Source organism: Salmo trutta, chromosome 13, assembly GCF_901001165.1.
Source record: "Salmo trutta chromosome 13, fSalTru1.1, whole genome shotgun sequence".
NCBI classification, from domain to species: Eukaryota; Metazoa; Chordata; class Actinopteri; order Salmoniformes; family Salmonidae; genus Salmo; species Salmo trutta.
This window is the reverse complement of record NC_042969.1, coordinates 6,363,822-6,382,710: the sequence shown is the minus strand read 5'-3', so window position 1 is coordinate 6,382,710 and position 18,889 is coordinate 6,363,822. Positions and strand designations below refer to the sequence as shown.

The 18,889-nt window shown below is 43.1% G+C and overlaps 1 protein-coding gene across 8 annotated transcripts in view; it reads left to right on the top strand.

Moving 5' to 3' along the window:
• Positions 1–18,889, top strand: part of LOC115205111 (teneurin-3) — a 219,082-nt gene that overhangs the window by 170,943 nt on the left and 29,250 nt on the right. For 6 of the 8 annotated variants that reach the window (XM_029770775.1, XM_029770773.1, XM_029770772.1 and 3 more), the window contains 11 exons: positions 734–880; positions 1,085–1,304; positions 3,390–3,509; positions 4,855–5,116; positions 5,469–5,736; positions 6,293–6,436; positions 10,908–11,157; positions 13,059–13,079; positions 14,238–14,470; positions 16,075–16,229; positions 17,906–18,789. In XM_029770775.1, the coding sequence (XP_029626635.1) occupies positions 734–880; positions 1,085–1,304; positions 3,390–3,509; positions 4,855–5,116; positions 5,469–5,736; positions 6,293–6,436; positions 10,908–11,157; positions 13,059–13,079; positions 14,238–14,470; positions 16,075–16,229; positions 17,906–18,789 (2,704 nt within the window). The remainder of the gene's footprint in view (positions 1–733; positions 881–1,084; positions 1,305–3,389; positions 3,510–4,854; positions 5,117–5,468; positions 5,737–6,292; positions 6,437–10,907; positions 11,158–13,058; positions 13,080–14,237; positions 14,471–16,074; positions 16,230–17,905; positions 18,790–18,889) is intronic. The other 2 variants (XM_029770774.1, XM_029770769.1) reach the window with 1 other exon arrangement.

Sequence of the window (18,889 nt, the reverse complement as noted above, 5' to 3'; positions counted from 1 at the left end):
GTCCCAGTCTATCACTGTTTCTATTGTGATCCCAGTTCCTTCATATGTCCGTCCTAACTAGTCAAACACTCTCGTTCCCCCTTTTCCTGTCTGAATCCTTGTGTGTGTCTGAAGAAGTACTAAGCAGATGTAGCCAGTCACTTACAGTTTGCTCTTTTCTATCTTCCACCCTGTGAAAAAAGGAAAGCAATATCCTGGTATCAAGTAGAGATGTTGAGACTACATCAACAAAGCCTCTGCCTTTTGTCTCTACCTCTATCTATCCTTGTCTTTACTTTGATAGTACCTTCACATGGGTGTTGTGCTGGTTTTAGGCCAAGATACATGTGTTGTTTTTTGTGCTGATACTACAGATAGAATTAGAGGAATGTTGAGTAATCAGCATATAATAAAAAGCAGAGCAAGGATATTTGCAGTAGTAACCACTATTATCCAACTGAGTGTTGACCTCCATGCATTCTTAATATCCAAAATTTGCCAAGACAATTTCCATTTCAAAGGTCCCTGAAATGGTATGGAACTCAGAGTAAAACCCATGTGAAATTACAGTATCTTTATATCCCACCACTAAGTCCTGTCAGAAATCTATGTACTGTCTGTCCACTTTATATTGTCGTTTTCATTTTGTCCCTGTTTTCCTGCCCCTGAATGACCAGGTGTTGTCTTCTCCTTTCAACCTGTCTCCCGCTCTCTGATTGGCTAGCTTGTGTGATTTACATGGTTGTTTTGGCAGATGGGTGCCCTGGGTTGTGCAACAGCAACGGGAGGTGCATTCTGGACCAAGCCGGGTGGCGCTGCATCTGCCAATCAGGATGGAGAGGGCTAGGATGTGATGTTGCCACGGAGACCTTCTGCTCAGATGGAAAGGACAACGAGAGGGGTAAGAGCACCATCCATAATTCTTCACTCTTTGCCAATGATATGACTTTGTGTCCATATAGTGGACTGTTTGAACCAATTAGAGGCACCATTCTGTTGAAAAAGTGTTTTATTTTATCAGTCTAGTTAACAGGGTTGATATTCTGAAGGAGCACCGAGTTAGGGTATTGTCCCATGTCAACATTGTTGCATCTTGGTTTGACAGATGGACTGGTGGACTGCATGGACCCAGACTGCTGTTCTCAGAGCTCCTGCCAGGGCCAGCCCTACTGCCGCGGATCCCCAGATCCCATAAGCATCGTGAGCCAAGGTCAAGGTTCATCCTCCACTCAGTCGGCCCCCAGGGGCTTTTACGAGCGCATCAGCTTCCTGGTTGGGCATGGCGGTAGTCACGTGATACCTGGGGACAACCCTTTCAACAGCAGGTGAGCTTCATCAAATCCAACTGTCCTGTGGGGCGTCGAAATGATAGCCAACATTGGTTGTCAGTACTGTATCATTGAAATACACTGAGCTGATTGAATCGTTTTGTCCTGGAGTTGCCCCTGTAGGAATAACTGTGGCGTAGCTCTCTTAGGGACCTTGACTTGATGAGTAAGGGGGGGGGGCATTTTTATTGAGTTGCAGATTGAGCAACCTGATTTGATGTATCAAACCTTATGTGAAACCTTGTAATGGGAATAAAAAAATGTCATAATTTGTCGACATAAAGGCTTAAGACTATCCCCAATGAATTAAGCACCGGGGCTCTGATATCAATTTGTGAGCAAGTTTCTCAGCAGACAAAAAAATGTTAGCATCGGGAACCTTAATGCACTTTCCCTGTCTGTTCTGAATCATAAGTAGAGTGGGACATTATTGGCAACTGCATGGTGGAATGCTTTGGCAATAATATTCCCTCTAACTCGCAGAATAGTTTGGGAGTAATCCTTATGTAAATAGCATGCTTTACCGCAAATATAGAATGAGGCAATCTCCGAGCCGGGTCCCTTATAATCCGCCTCGTCATTGTGTTCAGCTTACTGTTGATTCCAATGTTTGGCCGATGCATATTAGTTCACTCGCTGAAAATGTAACAATTTTTGCTCTTTATCTCCATTAAGAAGTTGGTTTTATAGTCGCAGACATTATTGCACTTGTCTTTAAGCACAGACATTCCGCAAAGTTTGTCAAAATTAATGACATTTCTGAAGCTACGAAAAATAAATACAACTTCATTTGATAATTGTTTTTGTCAAAAGGAGGTGAATGGGATTAATGGTAAGCACATAAGCAATATCTGAACTTTATTTGACTGTGGCAAATATTTTGTTGGATTAGCGTGGATTTTTTTATTTACAATGTTTTGTTTCAAAGTGAAGATTTCTGCTCTATCCCAACTAAATATGATACATAAAATGCAACTGAAAAAGTCCATTGAATGTGCCAGAGCATGATGGATACTACCCGTAGCGTTGTTTGATTTGTCTAGGTGTGCTGTATCCAATGTCTGGCAGGGCAAGGGGGGAAATGTCTTATGAGGTATTTCCATTGTCACCTAAAGCCATGGAAAACAAGAGGGCTAGCCAAGGAAAATAGAACAGTTTTCATTGTGTGATTGGTTTCCATACCATTGCTCTAAAAACTATCCTCTCTCGTATGGCATAAAGACTAATACCTTACATTTGTTGTGTTGAGTCCCACAGCCATATTCGATGTCCCCTTAGAATTCTCCCACTGGGCTTTATATGATGTCCTGGAGAAAACCACTGCTAGACATTGACAGAGAGGGACTGTGTGAATTACATTACTAAACATTGCTTAGGTGATTTGACTTCATGTTTATTTAGGGGTTAGCTCTTGTAGGGTCAACCAGCCTGTAGAAGATTAATGACGAGGAGAGAATAGTGAACCTACAGAGCTCTTAAAGGTTCCTTATTCCTCTAAACTGCAAGTAAAAAAGGAGGCATGTCGGAGTGAGGAAACAGATAGGAGAAAGCTGTTGATGATCCCTACCACATATCCGTAGTGACCTGAAGATAAAGCCAGCAAACGAGACACGTCACGCGTCGCGGCTCTGCCACCAATGTTGATGAAGAAACATCCCTACATCATCTTGCCACTTTCACACTGTTGCCCAATTTAACAAATTACCTCACAATTAGGGATGTAAGAATGCACCGCGTGTCCAAGAAAGAGCTAAGTGGAAAATTTGATATGCAAATGATTCCCCCCCCATTCTTAAAAACTTGCACAGGTAAACTCCTAAAAGTAAGAGGCCTTCAATGGCTGCAAAGCCTATTTGGAATGAGTTATGGGCTGTTAAAAGGGGTAAAAAGAGAAGGCTGTTGCCAGGGCAAGCCATTTCATGAATAACAATCGCTGACGTGTGTATTTTTAACGGTCAGTAAATCAGACTGCCGGTACCCTTGCCGAGGGAGGACAGATGTTAACAGGGAGGACTGCTTGCTGACTCCGGCTGGCATTTTGTTTGTTTACTTAATCCTCTTTGTGTTTGTTCAACGGCAAAGCCTGGTGTCAATTATCCGGGGTCAGGTGCTGACGGGAGACGGGACGCCGCTGATCGGCGTCAACGTGTCCTTCCGGGACTACCCTGAGTATGGCTACACCGTGACACGCCAGGACGGGATGTAAGAGTGCCACACACACGAACACACATAAACATGCATGCACGTGCACACACACACACATTCATGCGCACACATACATAACACACGTAATAAACACTGATTAGAAGACCGCACACGATCTCTGTCCTCCGAACAAGGTTCAGCTAAGGTCTGACATGCTTAAAGCGCATCCCAGATCCACGATGTCCAAAGCAATTGAAAAAGAGCTATCAAATCAAAACAGCGAAGCATTGTGCCCCACAACAATATCTCGCGCAAATATCACAGTGGCTGAGGCCATTTAGAACAAGACTGCTTAAAATGCATTGAATCAGCCAGGGCAGAATCAATCTGCCAGCATTTGTAGACTAACACAGGATTAGTGTCTGATCTTCTTGGGCTATTACCATGGAGTTGTGGGTTCACTATCTCACTCTTAAGGAAACAACATCATACATACATTTCAGGGAAAACATTCAACTCCACCGGGAAGTTCATCATCCTACAATCTGTAGTCTTATTCAAATTGGCAACAAAATATGTGCATTATGTTTGTCTGGAATAAAAGGCTTAGAATATTTAGTAATATCTGGGACTGGTGTAGTCAGTCTTATGGAGCAGGAACTGCAGAGGTAGGGGATTGGCGATAGCCGCCAAGGATAAGCTGATGTCTCCAGATATACCTCCCTGTAACCCCTCTGACACAGTGCATGATAAATGGCAGGGGATAATCACACTTGGTTAGCCAGCATATCCTCCCAGGGTGTTAAGAGAGCAGAAACAGCATCAAAGCTTGGCTGTGAGCTCCCCACTGCCCAAAGTGGATGGAGAGAGGGAGAGAAAATGGTGTGTGTGTGTGTGGGGGGGGGGGCTGTGTGTAGTGTCACCATGCCGATGCTTTACCCCTGGGTGGTGAACCTCGCTGAATATATATATAGAGCACCACTTCAAAGACTCCCCCCCTTCATTTCCAAACCAGTAACTCTTCTCAGCGCTATGTGATACTAATTAAAACTGGTTCACCAGAGAAACTAAGCCAAGACTTCTCAACCAAATTCTCACTTTTTAAGTGTCTCAGTGCATCATGGCTGAATAAACAAAAGTAATAAAATAGATTCAGTGAATGATAATAATATGTGAGCTGCAAAGGAATAAGACAACTGATGAGAACAAGTTCTTTGTTTCTTTGAAAAAAATATAATCTGTTTTGTAGCCCGCCAAAGTTTGTGAATATATATTTGAGTTTTCACTGAATGCATTGTCTTCCGGAGAGCAGCAAATGTTATTTGGCCTTCAAGTAAGTCACACTGGGTAAATATATAAAGCTTTTTTTATCACTTCTCCACGTTTATGGCGACGTCTGCAGGTTTGACTTGTTGGCCAATGGTGGCGCCTCGCTGACCCTGAGTTTGAAGCGTGATCCTTTTCCTACACTGCACCGCACTGTTTGGTTGCCCTGGAAGGTGTTCCATGTGATGGACACGGTGATGATGACGAGGGAGAACAACAACATCCCCAGCTGTCACCTCATTGGCCTGCTCAGGCCCAGCCCCCTCATCCTGGCCTCCCCCCTGTCCACCTTCTACAGGAGTTCTCCCAAGGACAGCCCCATCATCCCTGAGACCCAGGTGAGATTAGCTCTGTTCTAAAACCTACTGCCAGGTGCCTATTTCCCACAGCATATGGCTGTCACTGCAGTGTGCAGTTGGGTGCATTAAAAAGTTCCCCTGCACTGCAGCCAGGTTAAAAAAAACACTGCAAAGTAAATTTAACTGCACTGTCAGTTTCCACAAATGTATTTAATTACATTGGTTTTTGTTCGATGATTGCAATCAAAGGTAAAGTTTGCATCACCCTGAGAAAGAGTTTATCACATTAACAGTGTACAATTGATGCAGCGCAGACATTTTTAAAGTAACTTTTTAACACACTCAACAATATGTTCAGTATCTTTTCATAAGATTCTGCTTCAAATCATAGGTCCTCCATGAGGAAGTGGCCATACCCGGAAGTGACCTCAATCTGGTTTACCTGAGCTCCCGCACATCCGGCTACAAGCCCATCCTCAAAGTCCTCATGACCCAAGAACGACTCCCGTTCGGACTAATGAAGGTCCATCTGATGGTTGCTGTCATGGGCAGATTGTTCCAGAAATCGTTACCTGCCTTTCCAGACCTCTCGTACACATTCGTCTGGGACAAGACAGACGCCTACAACCAGAAGGTCTACGGCTTGTCAGAGGCTGTAGGTGAGTTTCCGCCGACACTGAAACACAGCTGTCTGAAGATGTTATGTGAACATCATATGACAGTGTTGTCAGGTCCAAGTGTAATCTAGGAGGTTAAATCTTGGATGGACTCCTGGTATTGCTTTCCTTTGAACTTCCCGATTGTTTTGGCAGTCAGCATGTTTTGTATGGTTAGCAAAGTCTGCCGAGTTTCATGTGTAATTACTCACCAGTTGAACCACAGGAAAAAATGTGTTTTTAAGGTCATGCTCATTTTAATGCATTTTTCCCTACCCAAACCTGAGTTATTCCAGGTTATATGGTAATTTGATATCCAGATGCACTCTGTTCAGTGAGCTAGCAATATCTCATACCTTATATGCTTGTAATGCAGCAGTGCCTATTGGAATACTAGTAAACACTCATCTGCGATCATACCTCCTACCTACTGAGAAAATTCTACAATCATGAAGACATTTTACAAGTTTTCATGCTTGTACGCTACAAGCCTCATTACTTTTAAAGGCTCCTGGTAGATTTACAGACGTAATTTATTAGACACTGTTGTTGTTTCCAGTGTCTGTGGGATATGAGTATGAATCTTGCCTGGATGTGATCCTCTGGGAGAAGAGGACAGCCATTTTACAAGGTTATGAACTGGATGCCTCTAACATGGGGGGATGGATGTTGGACAAGCACCATATATTGGACATTCAAAATGGTAAGACTTAATTTTTTTTGTTACATGGATCAGTTATGTCTGTGTGTGCGGTTCTAGGATAGACGTGTTATGGACAGGTGAGCTCTACCCTGAAATGCAGCATTACATGCTCAGATCAAGATGAAATATGGTTTATCATCTCATTTACAGACAATAGAGGAGAGTTTTGACGGGTCGATCGTTCATATTAATGATGGAATAAATCAGACACAATGCAGAGCTCCCATCCTACTCAGAGATTCCATCCTACTCAGCTATTTATGCAACAAGATGGCCTTTGCTGGCCAAGATGGGATACGTTTCTCATACAATTTTTTACCTTTATTATCCAAATATTCTTTTGAATGAGAATGCACTATGCCTCTCTCTTTCAGCCCTGGTTTGTGTGACAGTAAGCTCTCTCCAGCTCTCGATCTTTGTCACAGTTGTCTCAGGGAATTTGTGTCACCCTTTCATCTATTTGTGTCCCTCAACTCTATGTTTCTGAGCACAGTCTTTCACTACTGACTGTCCCTTTCATGGAGGAGGTTACAGCAATACTTGCTCATTGCCTTTTGACACTCGATCGAGCCCATAGTTTGTATACCACTTTCAGGTTCAATTGAAATTGTTGCTATGGCTATAACCGATGTTTACTCATGTTAGTAAAAGGTCTGTTTGATTGTCGCTTGTCATACCCAGTTATGCCATGGACCCATGCTGACCATGTATGCTAACCATCTACTCCATATACAAAACTGGGTTTCCTTAGCAGATTGTTTGTTACAATATGCTTCAGGAAAATTTTATTTAACTAGTGTACAGAAGTCAATCTGCATCTTTTGTGTTTACCACACGATGCTATTTCTTCTATGTCTGTTCATTAAACATGGAAAATAGCTGGCATTTAGCTGAACCAAATCTGTCAAAAACATCTAGCACACAAAGTTTTGCAAAGAGCTTTGAAAAAGACCATTGAGATCTGTTCCAGCTTGCCGGAGCATTGTGTTTTATCCCACCTGTCTCAAGGTAAAGCTAGCTCGTCTCAAAGCCTTCACACAGCAGTGCCAGCGCACAGTAGTGGGGATCGCTGTCTCTAGATGCGAAGCTTTGTGATCAACAGATGTGTAGATGCTTGCTTTGCATCTTCGACATATGATATGCTAATACTTATCGTTGATTGCATTAGATTGGGCATCAATGTGCATTTGAATTCATTAAAAAAATGTGGTGAATTATGTTTATTAGGTATGAGGTTTCAGTAGAATTGTTTTGTAAGATTTGTGTAGTTTGATATTGATACATGAATGACTGAAGTGAAAGACACATGCAGACACAGATGGCAGTCTTATCTGTCTTTGCACCAACTATCAGGACTCCAAAAGAGTTTTCACCATTTTCATTCTTTTTATTTATTTCTAAGCCCTTCGAATAGATTCTGAAATGTGCCTAAATCAGAAAAGGTTAAAAAAATATATTTTTGAGAATGACACTTTCCTCTTTTAACTTCTCCCTGCCTGTCAGCAGGTTAATCAATTTGCCAACAGCAGGGCATCTCTCCTCCATTTCACAATCCCATTAGTTTCACCCACAGATAGTATGTGAAGTGTGTGAAATGATTAATGGTTCCTCAGTCAACAGACACTCAGATACCAGTGGCACGACCGTCTTCAAACTTTATCTTTCCCCTCGTTCGTTCCCCAAACACATGCCATGGCAGATGGCCTTACAGGGGAAAGCTTATACCTATTGTGTGTGCCCTTTACAACGTGTTGATATTTGAAGTGCTTGTCGGCCTTGGTTGTTGGCATGACATATTTCGGAGAGTCGTGGGCCACGTGTTAGTTTTCTAGTCTGCAGGATGAGGCCCTTAAGAAATTCAGTCCCCGATACATAAATATCACAACTTTTTCTTCACAACTAGCTCGGTATTGATTCCCTAATGTTGTACATGTCATCTTCTTTGATAAAACATGCAAGTTGTGGTCCGCTACAGTCACACAATTCTCTTCCCAGTGACTTTGTCTCCATTTTCCCTTGCCTTCCCTGTCTGAGGAGTCTACTGTGATGTATTTGAGTTTTCCTCTCATCCTCCGGTGAGGAATCTAACAGTCTCCCTCTCTCTCTCTCTCTCTCTCTCTCTCTCTCTCTCTCTCTCTCTCTCTCTCTCTCTTTTCTCTGGGGCCTGTCTGACTAGATAAGGCCAAAAGCAGTTCTGTCTGTGCTGTAGCTATGCCCCCCCTGACCCCCCCCCCCCCCATCCCTCCCTGCTGCAAAGTGGCTATATGCCTTCTGTTAAAACAAGGCTGTCTAGCCCTATAAACATGTTCAGATGTGCAGTGGTCTTAGCCTGGGTACAGCAACATATTGTCAGACAGACTCTGTCAGAGAGAGACTGTAGAGTTGGTTTGAGCGTTAATGCGTGTGTCAAAGAGAAGGTGTTGGAAATTGATGTGTGTATTTAATGCATGACATTAGACTTTGAAATGGCGTATGGGAAGACATTTCGTTATACAATAAACTGTGATTGAAATGTAAATGTAGGGGACTGGGGGAAGGTTGCCAAAATGAATCATCAAAATGGGATTTTTTTAAAAGACCTGACCTAACTTTCTAATAAGGTGTAATGCGTTGAGCTTCTTATACTCAACTGTATATTGGGTATGTAAAAACTGTAATTCTATTGTTAATTAGGTTAAATTCAACATTGTGATAGAGTGAAGATAATGTTTGACATCTTGTGCTTGTTATTACAGAATTACTTGGTTATTGCTTTATAATAAGGCCATCAGGGATGCTTGCTGTCGAGTCAGCCCTCGTTCAGCCTCCGATCACTCACATAGCATGTCTCCGTAGCGAGCAGACAGATGGATTGAAGTGCAATTAAAGCTCCAAGGTTGTGCGTTTGATGGCGTCACGCACAAGCCGTCCCCTGGACCCATTCATCTTTGTTAGCCATGCATTTGTAATGCTCTCCGTTAGAATGAGATGGATCGGTGGGATTGTCCTGCCAGCGGTCTCCCCAGATCATCTTCATTTGAGTTCCCCTTAAATCAATTAATCAATGAAAGGAACTAATCAGAGAGGGACAAACGGCGGCGAGGCGACACTCGATTTCACATACATCGAGATGTGCAGTGACACATGCGGGGGTAATGTCGAGGAAACAGTGGGTGCTATACCAGGCGTTCAGCGCCACCATCAATCCGGTAATGAGGACAGAGGGAGTGTCGGAATTTAAACGTGTTGCTGGGGTGTGAATAATGAAGCGCTCCCAGCATGCAATTCACCCCTTTGATGTTTAAAAATGTTTTATAATTTTAAAGTCTACTCCACCAAATCCCTTCCCCTAATTTTTTTTAAATAAATAATATTTGCCCCTCGCTCAAATGTTTTAATGTTATGACTCACGGAATTTGGTCACTCCTCAGTTTAATTGATGTTTCGATACTTTTGAAAGGTACTGGTAACTGACAAAATAATGGAAACACTTGAGTAAATGAGGGATACACCATATATTGAAAGCAGGTCCTTCCACACAGGTGTGGTTCCTGAGTTAATTGAGCAATTAACATCCCATCATGCCTAGTGTCATGTATTAAAATGTTGAGCACACCATTATTTTTGCCATCATTTTGGTTACCAATGCTGTGCCCCCATTGGATGACAATGCCCCCATCCACAGGGCACGAGTGGTCACTGAATGGTTTGATGAGCATGAAAACGATGTAAACCATATGCCATGGCCGTGTCAGTCCCCAGATCTCAACCCAATTGAACACTTATGGGAGATTCTGGAGAGGCTCCTAAGAGGGTTTTCCACCACCACAAAACAGTAAATGATGGAATTTCTCATGGAAGACTATCGGAGGGATGCAACACCAGAGTTCCAGACACTTGTAGAATCTATGCCAAGATGCAGTAATGTGGTTCTGGCTCATGATGGCCGAATGCCCTATTAAGACACTTTATTTTGGTGTGTTGCCTTTATTTTGTCAGTTACCTGTACATTGTGTGCTGAGTTCATGATTCCTTCCTCACTGTGACTTACTGGGAGAAAAGGAAACAGGGTCTTGGCGAGATTGAAAGAACATGTTCTGTAAAGAGGTTACTATTAATTGATGAGTTTCAGAATCCCACTAAACAGGTTCCTCACAAAAATGTCAAGATTCATGAGACATTGAAATACAGTATGAACATAGGTAGGCACTCTGCAATGACTAATGAATGAGGTACTATGTACCAAGGCAATTCAGCGGGTTTGTTCACAATTCCTCAGGATTATTCAGCCATTTGGTTTACACTATTTATTATTTACCCAACTAATCAAATCTCAATTTAGAGGTGTTTCCCAGGGAAATGGTTGTTTTGAACAGCATTTAACAAATCTTAGAGAAAATTATTGATTTTAGCACAGTTCAAAGTCCTCATTCTCATCAATCATCGATTACATAGAAGCTCCTCTCAATATGTTTACCCTCTGTTTTCTCAGGTATCCTCTACAAAGGCAGCGGTGAGAACCAGTTCATCTCGCTGCAGCCGCCCGTCATCTCTACAGTAATGGGGAACGGTCGGCGCCGTAGCATCTCGTGCCCCAGCTGCAACGGCCAGGCCCTGGGCAACAAGCTGTTGGCGCCCCTTGCCCTGGCGTGGGGCATCGATGGCAGCCTCTACGTGGGCGATTTCAACTACATCCGGCGCGTCTACCCGTCGGGCAACGTCACCAGCGTTATGGAGCTCAGGTCAGTTCAGGTTCTGCATGGAACTGTAATGGCGGTGCATGGTCGTTTGGTTCTGACCTTTTATCCCTTTAGCTCAATTGGCAGATATTGAGGCTTTGCATGGATCTGAAATGGAGGTGCATGATCTTTGGTTCAGACCTTTTGACCCTCAAATTAAAGTCTGGTTCTTTGGTGGGTGTTTAGGACAAAGTGGTTTGCATGGATGTAAAATTTGCCCGTAGCCAAGTACTTAAGAGTTGTAAAGTACTTAAATAAAATTACTTTAAAGTACTACTTAAGTCATTTTTTTGGCGGACTCACTAAAGACAAATGCTTTGTTTGTTACTGATGTCTGAATGTTGAAGTGTGCCCCTGGCTATCCCCCCCAAAATGTTTTTTTTTTGTGCCGTCTGGTTTGCTTAATATAAGGAATTTGAAATGATTTATACTTTTGATGCTTAAGTGTATATAAAACCTTAAACTTTTACTCAAGTAGTATTTTGCTGGGTGTCTTTCACTTTTACTTTAGTCATTTTCTATTAAGGTATCTTTACTTTTACTCAAATATGACATTTGGGTACTTTTTCCACCACTGCCCATAGCATGTTGGCTGGAGTACATACAAAGCAAACTGTTGCTTGCAGAGTGACTGACTAGTCTTTTGCTCTGTTGGCTAAGACGGTTGGCTTTGAGTGGTATGTGTTGTTGTGAGTTCACGCCCCACTGGTGGCAGAACAAAATGCATTCTGTTACATAAACTTGAAGGGGGTGGACGTCTGACGTGTAGTGGTCTTTGAACTGTGAATCAGTGGTTATCCGAGACGGTCTTAACAATGCACAGGGTGGTCAGACAACTGTTGGCCTACTTGCACAGTATCCAATATGATTGAACGGAAGAACGGTGAGATTCACTATTTAATGTGGAATATTTTCTATATCCTTCATCACAATTAGAGAAAAACACCATATAATCGAGACGATATAGGCCGTCTTGTCAAGTTGGTTTCACTCAATAAGCTTACTTCGGCCAATTGGCAGACTCAGAAACCACCATTTTACAGCCAGGGCTACTCAATACAAAGCATATTAAATCTTTCAAATCAATTGCATGCCCCTGGCCCTCACATTGCAAAAACCAGTGAAGTCTTCAGTTCAGAAGACATCCCCATAAATCACATACAACACCCACAACCACCTGTTTGTAATGTTTTGATTCATTCTCTTATAGGTTGCATGCGGAAAGTTAAGCCCACATGGTTGGATTGCTCGTTATAATAAATGTATAATGCATATATACACTACATCTGATTCCAACATCATGGGCATTAATATGGAGTTGGTCACCCCCTTTGCTGCTATAACAGCCTCCACTCTTCTGGGAAGGCTTTCCACTAGATGTTGGAACATTGCTGAAGGGACTTGCTTCCATTCAGCCACAAGAGCATTAGTGAAGTCAGTGAAGTAGCCAAATCCACTAATTTGAAAGGGTGTCCACATCCTTTTGTGTGGACATGAAGTGTATGTATATCCGTGAGAGTAAAAGCAAGTCCCAACCTGGCTTCTCAAGCTGGCATGCAATGGCTTGGGGTTTGGATATAAAGTCCTTATTTTGATATGGGGCTGTATAATGAGTGGTGGGATCAATATTCCGATACTCAGTGGTTAAATGGAGAACAAAGCAGTGGTGTAATGGCCCAATGGATTGCCTGGTGGGGGAGTTTTTATATTCTCCCCTCTGTTAGTTATGGGTGCAGGGTTTAACCAAGCCATAGTCACTCTTCTCCTTTTTTGCCTCCTTTCTGCTCAACAAATCTTCGTCTGCTTCTTTTTTATGGTGTTTTTCTTAGACTTTTAAGTCACACACTTTTACACTCTCTCTGCATCTTTCTCTTTCTGCTTCCTTCCTTTAATCCCACCCTAAGAAATAAAGATTTTAGACACAGGTAGGTGTGTTATGTAGCAGTTTCTCTCACTGTCTTGATGTATATTGTATATTTTTATTAACCTCTTTATGGCAAATTGATAAGCCTCTAAGGCATTATTTGATCATGTGGTTTGGCTCATAAAGGTGTCCGTTTTTATAATCCCACTTTGTAATGTAACATTGACTTTTTTCACTGTTTATTGCATTCTCACATTTATTTTAAACACACATTATTCACATTCATAAGTGTCAAAGGCTTACATTATGGACTAATGTACCATTAAACATGAGAACACTCACTGGGCTATCTTTATTTCCAGACAGTAAAAAAGTGTTATTCACCAGCTTATATTTTGGTATATTATTGGCCTCCAAGCACACATGTTATCTCTTCTTTAGTTGGAAAGAGTTGGCAATTTAAATTCAGTGATATGTCTGTGTCATTTAGTCATGTAAGAGGATTAATGTTAACTAGCGTAGAACAATGTGAATGTAATTGCCTTTGACAATTTTTTTTTAATTCAAAGTCAATACTACTATACTTGCTGTATATTGCTGATATCCAGCACCCTACATAGAAGATTATTAATTCTGTCTTTGCATCAGATTATTTTTTTCATAATGGAAGCCAGCCTTGAAGATGTCTCTGCTAACTCCTTAAGGAGCCCGCCACATTTTGAGGCATTTTAAAATGAACGTCAATAAGCACAACCCAATGAAATGCCGTCAGTTGATGACTGACATTAACATAAGCACATCATTCTATTATTTCCATTGGCTTCCCCTCACAGGGTAGTGATAACGATTGAAATGATCTGGCACCCTTCAAATTGTCATACACAAATCTGCTCCAGTCGTTTCCTGTTAAATTCTGTTATATTCACTTGGACTCCTGGTCTCGGGCTATTCCCCACCCGTCTGTTATGCAAAAAGCCTTACACAACACAAGCCTCAACGGGCATTCACAAAAACCAGAACTACATACACATAGTCTTTTCTGTGGTCATTATCATTCTGAATGTCACATTTATTTTCTTACTATGTTATTATGGAAAAATACCTTCAAACTAGGTTCTCTTGGGATTGTTCAAATTCGTTAAAAAAAAAAGGAAAACTAGATTATTTTCTGATTGTTCATCGCGGCAGTCGCAGTAACCACATTTTCCCTCGATCATAGTAACAACCCTGCTCACCGCTATTACCTGGCCACTGACCCGGTGACTGGGCAGCTTTATGTGTCAGACACCTACTCACGGAGGATCTACCGGCCCAAGGTCCTGACGGGGATCAAGGAACTGCAGAGTAACGCAGAGGTGGTGGCAGGGACCGGGGAGCACTGTCTGCCATTTGACGAGACCCACTGTGGGGATGGGGCCAAGGCCACGGAGGCCCTGCTCACTGGGCCAAAAGGTAGGGGCCAAGCCAACATACTGGAGCACTATTGGGTGTGCAGGGCTGCAGGCTTTTGGTCCAGCCCTGAAGTAACACATTTCATTAGAACATACAGTAATTAGCTGAATTGGATGTGTTACTGCAGGGCTGAAATGAAATCCTGCAAGGCTTTCAAAAGATTGGTGGTTCGCAGCACAAATGTTTTAGAAGTAATGTGTTAATATATTCTATTTAGGTAGCACTTTTCACCAGGTCAGAAAATGCTTATATAAGGGTAACTGGCATCATTCACTGTACATGTGTACTGTAGCACCAACCTAGGCGTAGTATGGCAGCCATATTGTGTCTAAAAACTCACCACCGTCTGAATATTCTCAAGTTAAGAAGTCATGGATTATTAGTTTGTCTGGTGTGTGCCAGCCTTGAAAGCCCCTCCCCCCCCAATGTCCCTGCTTAAACTGCATTTAAAATAGTGGGTTTGAATGAAAGGAAGCTGGGATGGAGTGAATCTAACTATGGAGATGTAGGAGGTAGAGGCTAGGGGAAAGAGACAGCAGATGGCTGGAGTTTTCTTCCCGAGACGTTTGCTGAAATATGCTCAAATGTGGCACTCTTCATCTGTCTGAATTTTCCCCAGAGTGTCAAATAGCTGGCTCTCCCAGAATGCTCTCTCGGCTCTTTAATGTTTCAGGACCCAGGCAAGCTTTGGGCAGATCTAGCCAAAGGTCAAACCAAATGACTCCCCTCTAACCACTTGATTCCATTTTTTTTACAGCTTTATTTAGAAGCTATTAAATGTGTCAGAATATATACCATATGCAGAATATATACCAATTTCTCACCTCTTGTGATGAACTTTAATCACTATTTTGAGTTTAAAAACCGCCCACAGTGTGTGTTTACACCAGCATTTATAGCGCTGATTGAAAAAAGAAATGGAAATCTATGTGAGGTTTAATTGAAATCCTGTAGGCTCTGGTCTCTATTAGGAGCGCACAGTGACATGAAAAGATGTGGAGTGCGCCACGGCTGCTAATGTATTTTCCCTATGTGGGACAAATGTCTATGGCAAGTACTCTCTCTTTGCGCTAAAACCCTCAGCCGACAATCAATCAGTCGTGCAATTTTGCCTGCCGTCGTAACCATGGCAACTGCCTGTCGCTCACCCGTTTCGTCTAAAATTGACCAAATTCGTCATTTCCCCCCGCCTACCCATTTCACAGATAGAGTGAAGATGGTTGATGATTGCTGGGTGTCCGAGCTGCAATTTGAGGTGAAGAAGAAACACTCATTGACACTTCACCTCTGAGTTCTGTTATTGGAGGTGGGATATGGCGAGACACGTGCGCCCGGCGCACATACAGTAGGGACACAGCCTTTCCTACTTTACCCTGAGAAATTATTCAATAGCAGGAAAGCAGGTGGTTTAATTATTGAAGGATGTGCTTTTTGCAGTGACCTGAATAATGGGAAGCCAAACTCGACACATGTATCTGTTGTGTTCGTTCCACAGAGTCATGCAAGCAGAGAAAACCGAACATCTCCCATGTCTGACACGTCTATCTATCTGTTATCACTTATGCATTTATTTCATTCCCCCCTTCCCCCTTTTCTCTCGACAGGTATTGCTGTGGACAAGAATGGACTGATATACTTTGTGGACGGCACCACGATCCGGAAAGTTGACCAAAACGGCATCATGTCCACCCTCCTGGGCTCCAACGACCTCACGTCGGCACGCCCCCTTACCTGTGACATCAGCATGGAAATCAATCAGGTGGCTGTCAGAGTACCAGTCATGCCTCCCTCAAGCCTGTTCTGTCCTCAAGTCAGGCCCCATAGGGCTAACCTCACAGCGCCACCCTGTGGTATTCTTCTTGCCAATCTATGAGTCACTCAGTCTTTTGAGTGCTACATAATGCAGTCCTTCCAGTATTCTGCGATCGCAATTTGTTTAGCAAAATCAACAATTCCCTGCATATTATTTGAGGGCTCGCAAATTTGACCAATCATTGTACTACTACTGCATACAACAGTTATCTCTGCAGTATTAGTGTATAAAAGTGTCTGATAACTGCACTACAAAAAGAGAGCTCGCAATTTTAACCAATCACTGCACTTTTACCTCATAAAATGGTTCAATCAAGCCACATGTCGACAAACCTTTTCCCACATCAGCGCATTTTCATGGCAATTTGGACAAAATGATTGCGTATTGCCATACATAATGTTAGAATTGTCGCAGCAAAATCAAGCATTTTTCCCTGCAACACTCACAAAAACTGATAATGAAAATACTTACATAGTTAAATAATATGCTTTTGGATATGGTTATTTCAGTGGAAGGAAAGTCATTAGGTGGCATTATATTTTTGTTTAAAAGACCCCTATGAACTTACAAGTTGTCGAGGCTTATTGTTGGGTATCTAGAGCAGTGTGTCCCCGTCTGTTCCTCAGGGACCCACAGGACTGCATATTTATGTTTCAGCACACTAGCACATCCGATCCATACAGTCAAATAATCACCAAGCTCTTGATTAGTTGAATCAGGTGTGATGGAAGTTTGTGTAGTCAGCAGCTGAATTCTTTTTTTTTTCTCTAAAAATCTGCCCTTAACAGCATGAACATAGTGTCTTGTCAAAAGACAACGTTACCGCCTTATGAGGGCAAAACACTTACTCAATATAACTTTGGCTCTCCTCTTAAACATTTATATCCATCTCCACGCTATCCCCTTCCATTACATATGACCTCTGATGTGATGCAAATGAATAATGAAGAAAAGAAAAACGAAGAAAAGCTTTTATCATATTAAAATGGAATGGCGGGCCTCCATTACACACCATATATTTAGGGTCTCCGGAGGGGACGTTTCAGGAGTGGATTGGTGTGGAGAGTCAAACTCATCTTGGATTGGGGTCCCTTACCTCTGCCCTTTACTCCAAGGGGACATACCAGAGAATAGTTCCATGTCTGCTATCAGTACACTAAGGGAGGCTTGAAACCACCAGGCAGACAAGAATTAAACATGTCTCAAGTTAATTAAGATAGTTCGATGTTACAACGCAACACCGATATCTTTTTGGCTATACTATAGTAACCTGAGGCATATTGTCCCATAAGAAGGCAGACTGGCAGGCTTAATGAATGGCACTGAGACAGACAGTAATGAGTTGTGTGCAGCCTTGAGGGCAAAATGCCTTGTTATTAATCACTGTCTGGAAAGGATGATTAAGTATGTGTTTTTCCACAGTTTTTGACAATACTGATGTCACCCTGAAATATTTAGGAGACGGGACAATGTTGACAATGTCACATTGATGATGTGTACACCGACATGATCATACAATGTAATTTCTGTAGACAGGGATATCTCAATACCACATATCTGAGAGAAAGTAATGTCTTAATGCCACATCTCTGTGGTGCCTATAACAATGTTCCTATCTGCAGGTGCTCCTGGAGTGGCCCACTGACCTAGCGGTCAGCCCCATGGATAACTCCCTGTACATCCTGGACAACAATGTGGTCCTACGAATCACTGAGAACGGCCAGGTCAGCATTGCAGCGGGCCGGCCCATCCACTGCCCGTTGGCCGGGATGGACCGCGGGGCAGCCAGAGGTCAAAGGGCAGCGCTGACGCCCCTGGAGTCCGCCGTTGCCATCGCCATATCCTACTACGGTGCCATCTACGTCGCCGAAACTGACGAACGGAAGCTTAGCCGAATCCGAACGATATCCGTCGACGGTGAAATAACCCATCTGGCAGGGTCGCCCTCTGACTGTGATTGTAAGAACGACGTCAACTGCGACTGTTACCAGACCGGCGAGGGCTACGCTAAAGACGCTCGTCTCAACGTCCCATCCTCTCTGGTTGTGGCGCCTGATGGCACCCTGTACGTGGCAGACCTGGGCAACATCCGTATCCGGGCTGTCAGTAGGAACGGGCCAGTGTTGACCTCTAACACCAACACCTTTGAGGTGGCGTCGCCTGATGCCCAGGAAGTGTATGTCTTTGACGCCAATGGTACCCACCAACACACCTCCAGCCTCCTGACGGGTGACTTTAAGTACACTTTCAGCTACAGCATCGAGAACGACGTTACCGCTGTGACTGATAGCAACGGGAACACCCTGAGGATCCGCCGAGACCCCAACCGCATGCCCGTGCGCATAGTCGCCCCGGACAACCAGGTCATCTGGCTGATCATGGGAACCAACGGTGGGCTAAAGACCTTGACGGCTCAGGGCCAGGAACTGGTGCTACTCACCTACCATGGTAACACTGGCCTGCTGGCTACCAAGACCTCTGAAATTGGCTGGACCACATTCTACGAGTGAGTATACAGAAGTAGGAGGGACTGATTTCTCCATTGGCAGAGTAGACCTTCACTTTTTAGGGTGATGAGAGCCTGACTAGATAACTACTTGATCATA